The following is an 11,440-nucleotide window of genomic DNA, read 5'->3' on the forward strand; positions in this document are numbered from 1 at the left end:
TATGCAAAGTTTGTGCACAAATTACAAACAAAACTCCTATTTCGAAATATCTTAATGTCTTTGTGGATCCTGCGTCTTGCGGGCCTCTTTGAAATTTTCAGAATTCCTTCTACAACACATTCCTTCTCGATTTACTCTTCTATCTCTGATCGTTATTATTGAATCATGGTGGTTTGATTGACGATATTGTTGTCTCTGCTGTGTTCTGTTTGACTGTACAGAAAAAATTAATGTTTAAAAAATTTTTACAATAAATTTCGTAATCATGTCACATTTTAGCGCGATTCTTGTACATATAATTCCTGTTACTAGCTAGGTTAAGTTTCTTGTCCATTTCGAAAGAAGGTATGACAAATGAACAATGAAAAAATGTTGATTTTTCAAATTGTTATTTCTATACATATTCATATCTCATTACAGTTATACTTATACGTACCATAGGAACTGTTGTTCGTCCAAATATAGATGTCAGAATAATATTGGCTGCCTTGGCTAAACTTCTCAGTACAAGTGGTGGTGAAAATTCTAAATGACTCGTAGGATCATCAACATTTCCGTCGTCGAATGCCTAATTATTTATCACATAGTATTAATCCGTCGGTAACACACAAGGAATTTAAACAAAATTATAAATTACGGAAAATTGTCGTCTCAAGTCCCGATGATAATGATGATGACGAACGCGTAAATTTTCTTGTTCACAATGACGCTTGTACCCGTATCTCTGTCTATATTGCGGATGCTGCAACCAAAACGGACCCTGTTCGTGATATGGAGGTGACATGAAATTTGGCTCGTATCTGAAATATGGATAATTTTTTTAATTTGTTTAAATGTATACATTATTTTCAAAGACCTTGGCGAAATCCCTTGACTGACTGTTCCACAAACGGGAATTGTTCGATTACAATAATGACCTCTGATTGTGCTGCAATTTAGTGTGACTTTAACATATGGAGTAAATTCTACTATGTTCGACAGTATAGAGTATTATATAGACCTGGGACTGGAATCTTTCTGGCCGTACATGATTAAACCGCAGCAGGTAAGATTTCCATTTTCAGAATAAATTCTATTAGAATTATTGTTTTTGTTATCCATTTGAATATGAGGCGCTAAAGGATTTACATTTACATAATGATTTGCGGTCCCTTCAGGCGGTAAATTATCATTGTATTTTTTTAAACTATTTCTTGAGCAATAATTTACACGATTCGATGCACTATCATGGCGACAGCTTTTGGATGATTCGAATTTGTTAGATACACTTTTGACGTTGTTAGTTGTTTTTAATACAGTGTAATCGCTTTGCACATATTCTTTAGAGCAATTACATTTCTGTCTATAAAATTTATTAGAATCGATTAACAAAGAAGGATTAGTTTCTTCTTTTTCTTTATCTTGATTGCTAAGCTTGCAGCTTTCACAAATAAATGAAATCATTGAAGCTGTGTGGTGATTATTTTCTTTCGTGACTGTAGGATGAGTCTCTATCTGGCTTTTTATCCGTTTAGAATTTTGGTATATTTTATCCCTGTGTCTTCTATGCAAAACTTCATTATTTTTCATCGATCTTGTTGTATCCTTATTTAATATATCCCGAATCTCAATATCATTCTTAAAATGAATGTTTTCACTTTTCTTATTTTCTAACAATTTTTCAGGATATCTTTCATTAACTTCTGACTTTGCCCCACGCTGATCCAATATGTTGTCAAGAAGTTCACGTTCTGTATTAGTAATAAATCCACTTCTAAGACAACAAGCAATATTTGTAATAAAATTATATTATTATAGTAATAAATTCATAACTACCTCGTTATCCTGTTCTCCACCTTTTCCTCAATATCTTGAAAGCTTATAAACTTCTCAGTTTGAAAATTGCTACCAATTGAAGAATTACTTTTTACATTATTCGGTGTTTTCTGATACTCACATTTTCGTTCCGACATACGTAAATGATTTTCGGCATCTCTTTGCTCCGCGTAGACATTTGTCATTGACGATATCATTTGTCTAGGACTTAGAATTTCTTGAGCACTGTAAGCAAAGCTTCTCACGTCGTCGTCCATGGACGACACAATAACTTCTGTACCGTTTGACAATTTTCTCAGTGTCACTTGATTTGATTGAGCATTCAGCCAATTTGAATTATCTGATTGAATCTTAAATGTCAAGAGATCAGTTGACTGAATGTTCTTGAACTTGGCCAATTCACTGACTGGGCACGTCGACGTTTGCGGTAATCGTGAAACTTTCGCAACCGGTTTCGCTTTATTTTTCCTTATTCGAGCGCTCAACTTTCTCAACAGTGACATTCGTTTTTTATTAAAAAACGAACAAGTTTTGGTTAAAACATCCCCTCCTATTAATTCACCATTAACAACCCTATCTCCTATTTCACAACAGGGACCACCAACCTCTTCCTTCAGAAATTCCCTAATGGTATCATTACCATCCAACGATTGTTCAGATTTTTCATTAATCGTTTTATTAGCATTCTCTTCACCTATCTCTTCATGCCTCAAAGGGTGTACTTCAATGTTCATGCTGTTATCATTGCCAGAATTTACAGGTTGAGTAGGAACAGTTATAAGTTGATTTGAAGTATCAACTGTTGAAACAGATATTTCATTTCTCTTTGTATTTAAATCAATACTAGTTGCACAATTGTCGAAACTTCTGGTTTGTTCAGTAGACAACATTTGTTGATAACTCTTTGTTAATTCTAACATGTTTGCAGCGTGACAAGACTTTTTGTAATGGTAACCATAATTTGGTAATAGATAATCATTTGCGTATTGATTCCTTTGATAATTCAAATAATTAAGCTGTTCAGGACAAATTGGTTGTTCATAATTTTTATATATTTCAACAGTTGGAGGCTTCGATTGTGACATGGTGTATCTGTATAAAGAATTTTGACCTACTGTTTTATGTATAATAATTTCAAAATAATCATAAATTTAATATAGTCAAAGATAAACGTACTGTTCCATTCTTTGACGTTGTTCTTCTCCAGGGAAAAATGGTACATCAAAATAATAACTTTTATCTCTAGCAAAATGGCGAGTTCTTCGAAAGAAGCCATTAGTTTTAGGTTGACGTCGTGTCCTCAAAGACGATGCTTTATTCACTTGAGGAAAAGATTTGGCTAAGTTTCGAGTAAAATTTGGCACTTGCTGAATCGGTACGGAATCAGTATAATAAATATTATAAACTGGCGATTGTCCAGCTGACATAAGTTGTTTCTTGATTTTACGTCGTTCCATTAAATTAGGCATTGTTATAATGATTTTCATAAGACTGACTTATGATTGACTAGTCTCGTTGTTGTCTGTTGTATCTTCGAAGGATATCAAATCGGTTGTTATATCTTCTTGTTCCTCTCGACAGGAAATTGATATCTCAGTCAGGGATTCGTCAACAGTCCCTTCACTTTGATTTGCTTCACTTTTTTGATAGAGACTTGAGTTCATCTCTTCAGGACACTTACATGGTCTACTTTTATTTGACTTGAAATAATAAGAAAACTATTAATTTATTAATGCGATGATAAAACTCGTACGCAAACAATACATTAAACTGTTCGACGAGCCAAATATATTACGTAAAGTGGCACATTGCTGAGAGACACTAAAATTTTTCGATTTTGACAGGTAAACAGTGACATAACGTCAACAATATATAAGAACTAGTTTCAAGTTTTTCTTTCATTTGAATTGTATGTATATATTACTAATGCGTAATATTTTAGTGAATACCTTAAACACGTTTAATATCTTTTTGCTCATTCTGGATATGGTATTGGGCATTAATTTATTTTTATCTTCAGTTGGAAATAATTGCTTAATTTCTCTTAAGTCATCAATATGTCGATCAGTTGTAATTAATGGTTTCATTTCTTCTGGATCTTCATGCAAGATATCAGAAATTCTTTTTCTCTTATATTCGTGTATCACGTCTTTGAATGCCTGAGTCTCTTGATAAGGAAGCCTGCCAGAACTTTCCTATGTAGGATGAATTTGGAAAAAGAAAATAATTAAGTTAATTAATTATAATTAAGATGATTAATTATTTCTCACCAATTCAAGAGGTTTACTCATTGTTGTATTGATACCAGTTCCTTGATCCTTCATTTCGGATGATATCAATAAATGATCTGATGTTTGAGTACCATCAGCTTTTCTCTCTTTGGCTTCCCTTTCTTGAATCAATTTTATTTTATCATGTTCCTTCAGTTCTTCAATCAATTCCGGTTTTTGAAACAATGGCAGAAATTTCTCCAAAATGGGAATCGCATATTTTTTACGACATTTATCAATCACTGATTTTTTGGGTTCTTTTATCTTTTTTCTTTTCTTTTCTGCTATCATCTTTATTTCTCTATCTCGTTGTCTTCGATTGCTGCGGTAGGAAATTCCATAATAAGGATCAGTGTCTTTTTTATAGTCTCTTGGACTTGGATAACGTCGCGAATGTCTGTAAAATAATACATTATTATTAAAGAAAAATAATATAATCAAAATAATTATAAATTTACCTGATACGTCCAGATTCAGGTACAATTGTATTTAGTCGCATTGGAATATACATAGGAGCACGAAATTCCTCTCTTAGATGATAACGAGGAGAATCATGTTCTCCAGGATGGTGATTCCGATTATAATAATCATATGGATTGGGATAATCATTCATATTTCCCAAGATGTTTTCATATGCGTTATCCCTGCTTGGATTATACCTGTGACGCAAGTAATCATAATTTCTCGCTGCTTCGTAATCAGCACCTTGTCGCAAATCATAACATGGCGGATTATCACCAGAACCGTGATAAGTCATAGGCTTAAATTCAGGTACAAAGTCTTTATGTATTTGTGCAGGATAATAATTTTCTTCATTTTTATATCTTATATGTTTCACATGCTTGTCTCTTAAAGCTCTTTCTCTATGACGATTTCTCTTATACTTTTTTGTCCATTTATTTGCACACTGCTTTTCATTTTGTTTTCTTCTTTTTCTTTGCGGTGAAGTTTCTTCGTCGGTTAATGTTGATCTGTGAGAGTGTTTATACTGCACTTTATAAAAACAGCTTTCAGGTTCGCTGTAATATTCATCGTATGAATCTGTATGGTGTGCTTTTTTCTTGACATACTTTTTATGTTTTTGGGTTTTATTGTACTTTCGGATATTACGTTGTACACGTGAAGTAATTGGTATTTCGGTTGAAGAGTTTTCACTGTCGTCTGTGTCAATGCTCTGATTATATTTCTGGAAGTTTGTTTGAGTTGCTTCTGTCTTATCTGGTGCGTCAGTAGCTTTATCCACTTTTAATGCCAATTTATTATTATCTATTTGTAATGTTTGTACGTTGTCTTTATTTTGATGAACTGTTTTTTGTGTTACATCTTCAGGAGTGTTTGAAAATCTTCTATTTTCTAATGACTTCTGAACTTCTTGCTTTTTTCTCATATTTTCTTCTTCATCTCTTTCGTCCGATGTTGATATTCTAACTGCTTCACTTTGCTCTTTAAAACTTGGTCTTTTTAACTCATCCGACAAATCGTAAAGTGTCGATTTTATAATCTTACTTTGTTCATTTTCTTTTATTCTTAAATCAGTTTCACATACCATCGTTGTATTTTCTGGCTTTAACTTATTACACGATAAGTTACTATTTGACAAGCTCCATTGTTGTTCCTTCTGCGAACTCCAATTTGCCGATTCCATCTCTTCCTGAATGGTAATCTTAGATTTTTTGGAAGTACTTTTAATATCCCCGCCAGTATCTTCAATATATTCTTCAGCAGTGCTTTGTGAAGATGCACGTGGTTTTTTAGAACATTTCTTACAACAAATTTTTCTTTTTCTGCCTAATAGAGATTTTTGGTGTGAGAAAAAAGTAAATCATTTATTTTCGTTTAAAGCAAATTTTGTTATCAATACTTTACTTACCACGAGAATTTACTTTAGAATGGGAAGCTGGACTAGTGGAGCCAGTAACATCAATGTACTCATCGGTTTCTGCAGGAGATGCTATATCTTCACTTTGTGTCTTTTCGTCCCTTGAAGTCTCATCAGTAGCTTCTTCTATAATACTCATATTCACCGAATACGCCTTCTTGTCCGTATTCTTTTCATCGGTGATCGGCATGGAACTCGATTGCATATCCTGAATAATTCAACAACGTAATTAAAAATATATAATCTAAAGTCACAGATTTATATAGAAAGAAATTTCTTACGGGTTGTTCAAGAATGTCAATAATATTCCAGGTACTCTGAAAAGCTCGAATATCCGAAGTAGAAGTTTTAGCATCAGTCAATTTATTCAAATTTTCAGTTTGTATGCCTTTAGTCGGAGAGGATGGAAGTTCTTTTTCGTTAATTTCAGCATAAAATGTCTCTTTGGCGACTGGCTTCAAGTAGCTAGTACACAATAATTCTTTGCACTAGGTACAAATTGAAATATCAATTGAAGTAATACCTTGGCATTTTTCTAATAATATAATTTTTCTCATGAGGATATTTGCAACTCTCTTCCGTATAACGTTTAGGACTCCATCTTGATGATAATCCATATTGCTGGTGGGACTTGTCACTTTTCAAGTAAAGATAATCCTTATCAGAATTTTCCAGATGGCTAATTTCTCTTGCTTTCTTTCTTCTTAATTGCGCTACATACTCAGAAGTTTCGATTTTATTTTTATTTAATAAACCTTTTTTCTCGTTGTACTCGTCAACACAAGACGATAGCGAGGAACTTGAAGTCAATGTCGATGAATGTGACGCAGCCACTGACAGATTTTTTTTCAACCTTCTGACACGCTTATAACTTTGTACCGGCACGTTTGGATATTTTGCTTGCAGCATGTGGACAATTTTGTTCATCAATGTCGACTTTTTTTCAGGTGACTCACATTTTATATTCGTATCTTCACTCTGGATAAGCATTAAATGCAATTGATAAAAATTACAAAAAAGCTACATAAAAATTCGACGTCAAAAAAGGGATCATCAAGCTAAAGGGCATACTGCACGTTTTCCAATCCAAGAAATTTGGGAAAGTGCTGCAATGACTTTTTTAATACGATTTCTTTTTTTATTCACTTCACTCTTCGTCAACAATTCATGCTCATCCGTATCATCTACTACTTCTATTTGTATCACTTCTTCTTCTTCGATTTCTTCTGTAGACAATGACTCTGTATCTGCTATTGATGTTGATGATGTAGAGCGATCATCAGGAGTCGATGAAGTTGAAATTTTGCATTTTCTTGATCTCAGTTTTCTAGTCGCTTTCACTAGTAGCCCACAGCTTTCATCGTCGGTAGTGGAATTTTCATCAATAATCAACGGTTCATTGAAAACCTTTATCAGATCATAATAATATTAGTATTATTATTCTTGTTGTTACTGTTTAAATGACAAATATTCTATGTCAATAATTTTTAAGAGTATTTGTCGTACTTGGGTCGTGACGTCATCTCTTATCTTCTGTGTCTCCACGTCCCGGAAGGGAATTCGTTCATGAATGAATTCAACCTCATCGGGCGATTCGTCCTGATAACCTAATTCGAAATGTTCATTGTTTATATATTGAAAGTGTGTTACAATAGTCAAATTTGACATTGATGTATACATACTGTAACTGTAATTAGAAGAACTGCTCGAATCTGGACCTTTTGAATCTCTTATCAACTTTGGCTCTTCACTTTTATCTATTTTTATCTCGTATGCTTTCTTATCTATATGATCATCCTCTCTTATACTTTCGTCTATAGTTTCTCTATCTGTTGACATTTCAAGATTTTCTCGCTCAATATATTCGCTCTTAGGTTTTGAAATTATATCCCCTTCATCTTTTATTGTCTTCTTGTCTTCCTCTTCATTCTGTTTGTCCTTCACTTCTGTTTCTTCCTCTTCTTCTGTTTTTAATCCCTGCTCCTCTTCAGTCACTTCCGTTTTATTCTCATCCTCATCTTCATACTTCTTTTCTGCACGATATTTATCCATTTTTTCTCGCAGTTGTCTGCTTCGTTCAAGTAACGCTTCGTCCGCAGAAGAGTCTCTGTTATCAAAATATTTTTTTAAAATCCAACTTTATTATACTAACAGCTTTAAGTACTATACTTTTCTTCACTCATGTCCGATAGATCTCCGTAATCCAAGGGAGACATACAGATAGTGCATAAATTTTGCAAATCGGAGAAACACTGTACACAAAACAGACCTACGCAACCAGGCGTGGGACACTTTATATGAGGAATTTGATTGTCTCTCTGTACTGCTCCGCACAAAAGACATAAATTTTCTTCCTTAGGACATAATTTGTTAATAATTGGACACTTGGCAGCTAGTCGATCTCTCAATGTAATCTTTTCAATTCCGGCGTTGTCCGCCATACCATATTTCCGACGTAGCTGTCTTCTGGCAAACTTTAAAAAACTGCCCCTCGACCTGCGTAAGTTGAATAAAATCACTTCAAGACTCTTGTAACAAGAGAAAGAGAGAGAGTTTATTATTCCGGATGAGATCAGCTAGAATGGCGCACCTAATAATATGATTATACAACCATGCAGCTCGTTGCCTCGCCCTTTCCGGATGATAATAGCACATAACAACGTGTCTAAGTCTGAGACCATATGGTTCAAAAATCGCCATTATCCAACAGAGCAATATCAATGATACTATCTGAGTATATCTATCCAAATCTGGTGGTACCGGATCTGGAAGACATGGCATTGTATCTATCTGCATCTCTTCCCCCATCGGCGTAAATGCACGTACGATGCTTCTATATAATTCAGCCAGATATCCATTTCCGGCAACGTAAACGCCAACCGAATTTGGTGCTTGAACTTTTGATTGGAATCTCCCATGATATCGAATTGTACTCAATACCCAATATAGACTGTAATCGGCCATCATGTGAATACAAAGCTTGAACGTAGTTAAACACAAAAAGACTGCCGATTTTGTTAACTTAGTCTTTTCATTTTTAATTAGCACGATCGACGTCAGCGGAATATACTTGTTTTTTTCTCTTGGATTTAAGGGCAGCACAGTCTCTTTATCCATACGTGCTCTCTTTAGATCAATCTCTCGCAGATCATTACTCAGATAACGATTGTCAAAGCGTTCGTTAGTTAACCACTTGTATCTATAATGAATTACTCTGAAATAGTAAATTTAATTATAATTATGTAATCGAATGATCTTATACATTTTATATAGAATTACTTGAGTAACAGGAATAATATAAAGAAACTCGTGGCCAAACTCATCCAGTCAAAAACTGTGAGAAATTTATCAGTTCGTGATCTTATTTCCGTTACTATTCCTGTCGTAACATCGTTGAGACTTTTGCTTTGATTACTTTCGAAATGAAAGGAATGAGAAAACTTCACTTTAACGTAAAACATTGCTTTCATGTGTTTCATAAATTTCTTCATCTCTGTTTGGAAGACATACATTATTCAATGAACAAAGTATTCAATCGTCCATAGCAGGGTTTCCCAAATTGTGTTCCGCGGGAAGATAGCAAGTGCTCCGCAAAAAATATTAATAATAAAGCTTTTTTTCTACATTTTGACTATAATAATTTTACGTATGAATAATTCAAGTATTTTTATTTCTCTAAGATTTATTGATCGTCTGTTATTAACTACCCTTCAAATTACAAAAGGTGCTCCGTCAAAATTGAAAAACCCTCAAAGTGCTCCATCGGAAAAAAGTTTGAAAAACCCTGGTCTATAGAAATGGAATGCGTACTTTTTCTTACAGTGCCGACAATAGTATCGGCTATAAAGGAAACCAACATGCAAATGAAATCTAGGGGCTTCACAACGTAACATACTACACTGACGATATATGTCAGGTTGCATATACCACCGAATAAAGGGCCCAAATTGGCCTGGCAATCTGCGACAGCACCGTCGAAAACCTTCTGGCACCTTTCGAAAGGAGTGCCCAATTTCTTGTTGCAAATGTTAACGATACTTCCGAGCCATTGGAAGACAGCCTTAATAATTCGAACTGTGAAAAAGTAGATTAATTTAACATTAAAATTATTAAACAATAAATCAAGATACTAACGGATACTAAGAACAATTCTTTTGATTGCAAGAAGAGACTCTTTTATCTTCTTCACGACAACCTTTATTGTTTTGATAACCTTAGAAATGGCATCGCGTAATGCATAGAAAGGCTGTTTTATTAGGTCAACTATTGCCTTTACTGCATCCTTGAGGTGTTCCTGAATAATATGTAAATAAAAGTTTTGCATTAGTTATTAATTATTAACATATTTCAATTAATATGTATTTTACGTACTTGACCACATGCTAGTGACTCGGACAGCACACCAGTATTATGTAAGGTATTTTTCGCAGGTCCCGTCAAGGCTAAAATGAAGGCATAAGCCATCAAGGCTTGCCGTCCTCGTTTTGAGAAAAATTGTGGCAACAACAAGAATACCACGCACCTGTTTAAACGCAGGTGTTGCAAATTTTTTTACTTATCGAATTCAGGATATTATATTTGTATTTCATGTACAGTATCAGTACCTAACTCGGTGTGAAAATGCGAGTCCGATGGTCAGTATTATTCCAAAAAAAGAGCACAGCATAGTGGCCGAGGATAAGGTGAAGTTTAATTGGAAAACGAAGAACATGAAGAAGATGTACGTCAGGAAGATACCACCTAGAAATCCTAGGATACTCTTTAGAATGAAATTTTCAAAAGTTCCATCCGTTCGTACGAGTACGGACTTCTTGTGGAACCATGAGGTTTCCGGGAAAGACAGCGTCTTGTCTAGCCATTTCTTTATCTTCCTCTTTAATCTATATTGATATAGTTCTGTTTAAGTGAATTTATTTACTAATATCTTTTAAGAAAATCATACAATATCTTTCTATGACGTAATTTTTGACCCAAGGTGTGTCGTGGTTTAGCTCCTCTTGACACTTCTATTGAATTTAATTTCTCATTCATATACCTCACTTTGGCATTATTTAATCTTCTAGCTTTGAGAACCAGTTGAAAGAAAGCCATATTTTCTTTAAATATTTGGACTTACTATAAAGCGTAATGCTAGATAGACTGATATTAATAATCTTATTTTTTATTATATCTAACCAATCAATCCCAAGATTATTGATAATCTTAATATACAATGAATATAGTAATAAGTAATCACAGTCATTTGTCCTATAATAGAGTTTATAGGTTTACGCTCCAATTCAGAGTGCTCATTTACACGAGTATTGGAATTTAGAGAATTATGACAAAATTGTAACGAGGATCTATTAAAAAAAGGGGAAGTAAATATTATAAGATGTTAAAACGAAAAAAATTATAAACAAAATTCAAAGATTCTTTTTACCACTTTTCATACCCAAAGGTTTTCATTCTCGTGAGAAATGTCATTATAATTTAC

General features: G+C 33.9%; 2 protein-coding genes across 3 annotated transcripts; both read right to left on the bottom strand.

Moving 5' to 3' along the window:
• Window positions 1-20: 20 nt before the first annotated feature.
• Window positions 21-3,302, bottom strand: LOC107272211. 2 transcript variants are annotated; one of them, XM_025089541.1, is made up of 7 exons: window positions 2,992-3,302; window positions 1,816-2,907; window positions 1,001-1,753; window positions 857-928; window positions 638-800; window positions 437-568; window positions 21-213 (listed from the first exon to the last, which is right to left on the bottom strand). In XM_025089541.1, the coding sequence occupies exons 1-7, from the start codon at window positions 3,300-3,302 to the stop codon at window positions 52-54; spliced, it is 2,685 nt and encodes an 894-aa protein (XP_024945309.1). In that variant the 3' UTR covers window positions 21-51. The 2 variants fall into 2 exon arrangements, with proteins under 2 accessions (XP_024945309.1, XP_024945310.1); XM_025089542.1 differs by lacking the exons at window positions 857-928; window positions 1,001-1,753.
• Window positions 3,286-11,311, bottom strand: LOC107272208. The gene is made up of 18 exons (XM_025089546.1): window positions 10,907-11,311; window positions 10,569-10,844; window positions 10,336-10,486; window positions 10,099-10,258; window positions 9,775-10,038; window positions 9,244-9,457; window positions 8,555-9,178; window positions 8,129-8,460; window positions 7,755-8,096; window positions 7,471-7,721; window positions 7,036-7,371; window positions 6,473-6,942; window positions 6,246-6,429; window positions 5,956-6,172; window positions 4,544-5,873; window positions 4,086-4,482; window positions 3,765-4,010; window positions 3,286-3,515 (listed from the first exon to the last, which is right to left on the bottom strand). Exons 1-18 carry the CDS (start codon window positions 11,053-11,055, stop codon window positions 3,312-3,314), a joined length of 6,147 nt encoding a protein of 2,048 aa, XP_024945314.1. The 5' UTR covers window positions 11,056-11,311; the 3' UTR covers window positions 3,286-3,311.
• Between the last annotated feature and the right edge of the window lie 129 nt (window positions 11,312-11,440).

Source organism: Cephus cinctus, unplaced genomic scaffold (genome assembly GCF_000341935.2).
Source record: "Cephus cinctus unplaced genomic scaffold, Ccin1 Ccin1_scaffold1137, whole genome shotgun sequence".
NCBI classification, from domain to species: Eukaryota; Metazoa; Arthropoda; class Insecta; order Hymenoptera; family Cephidae; genus Cephus; species Cephus cinctus.

What these genes read in the sequence shown, in the direction of transcription:
- LOC107272208 (XM_025089546.1), bottom strand. Translation starts at nt 11,055, where the DNA reads ATGGCTTTCTTTCAACTGGTTCTCAAAGCTAGAAGATTAAATAATGCC. An exon ending in CATGAGTGAAGAAAAGTATA is followed by an intron (nt 8,097 to 8,128) that starts GTACTTAAAGCT and finishes AATAAAGTTGGA; the next exon opens with TTTTAAAAAAATATTTTGAT. An exon ending in GAGATGACGTCACGACCCAA is followed by an intron (nt 7,372 to 7,470) that starts GTACGACAAATA and finishes GATCTGATAAAG; the next exon opens with GTTTTCAATGAACCGTTGAT.
- LOC107272211 (XM_025089541.1), bottom strand. Translation starts at nt 3,302, where the DNA reads ATGAAAATCATTATAACAATGCCTAATTTAATGGAACGACGTAAAATC. An exon ending in AGTCAAGGGATTTCGCCAAG is followed by an intron (nt 801 to 856) that starts GTCTTTGAAAAT and finishes TCCATATTTCAG; the next exon opens with ATACGAGCCAAATTTCATGT. An exon ending in ACTTGAGACGACAATTTTCC is followed by an intron (nt 569 to 637) that starts GTAATTTATAAT and finishes ATAAATAATTAG; the next exon opens with GCATTCGACGACGGAAATGT.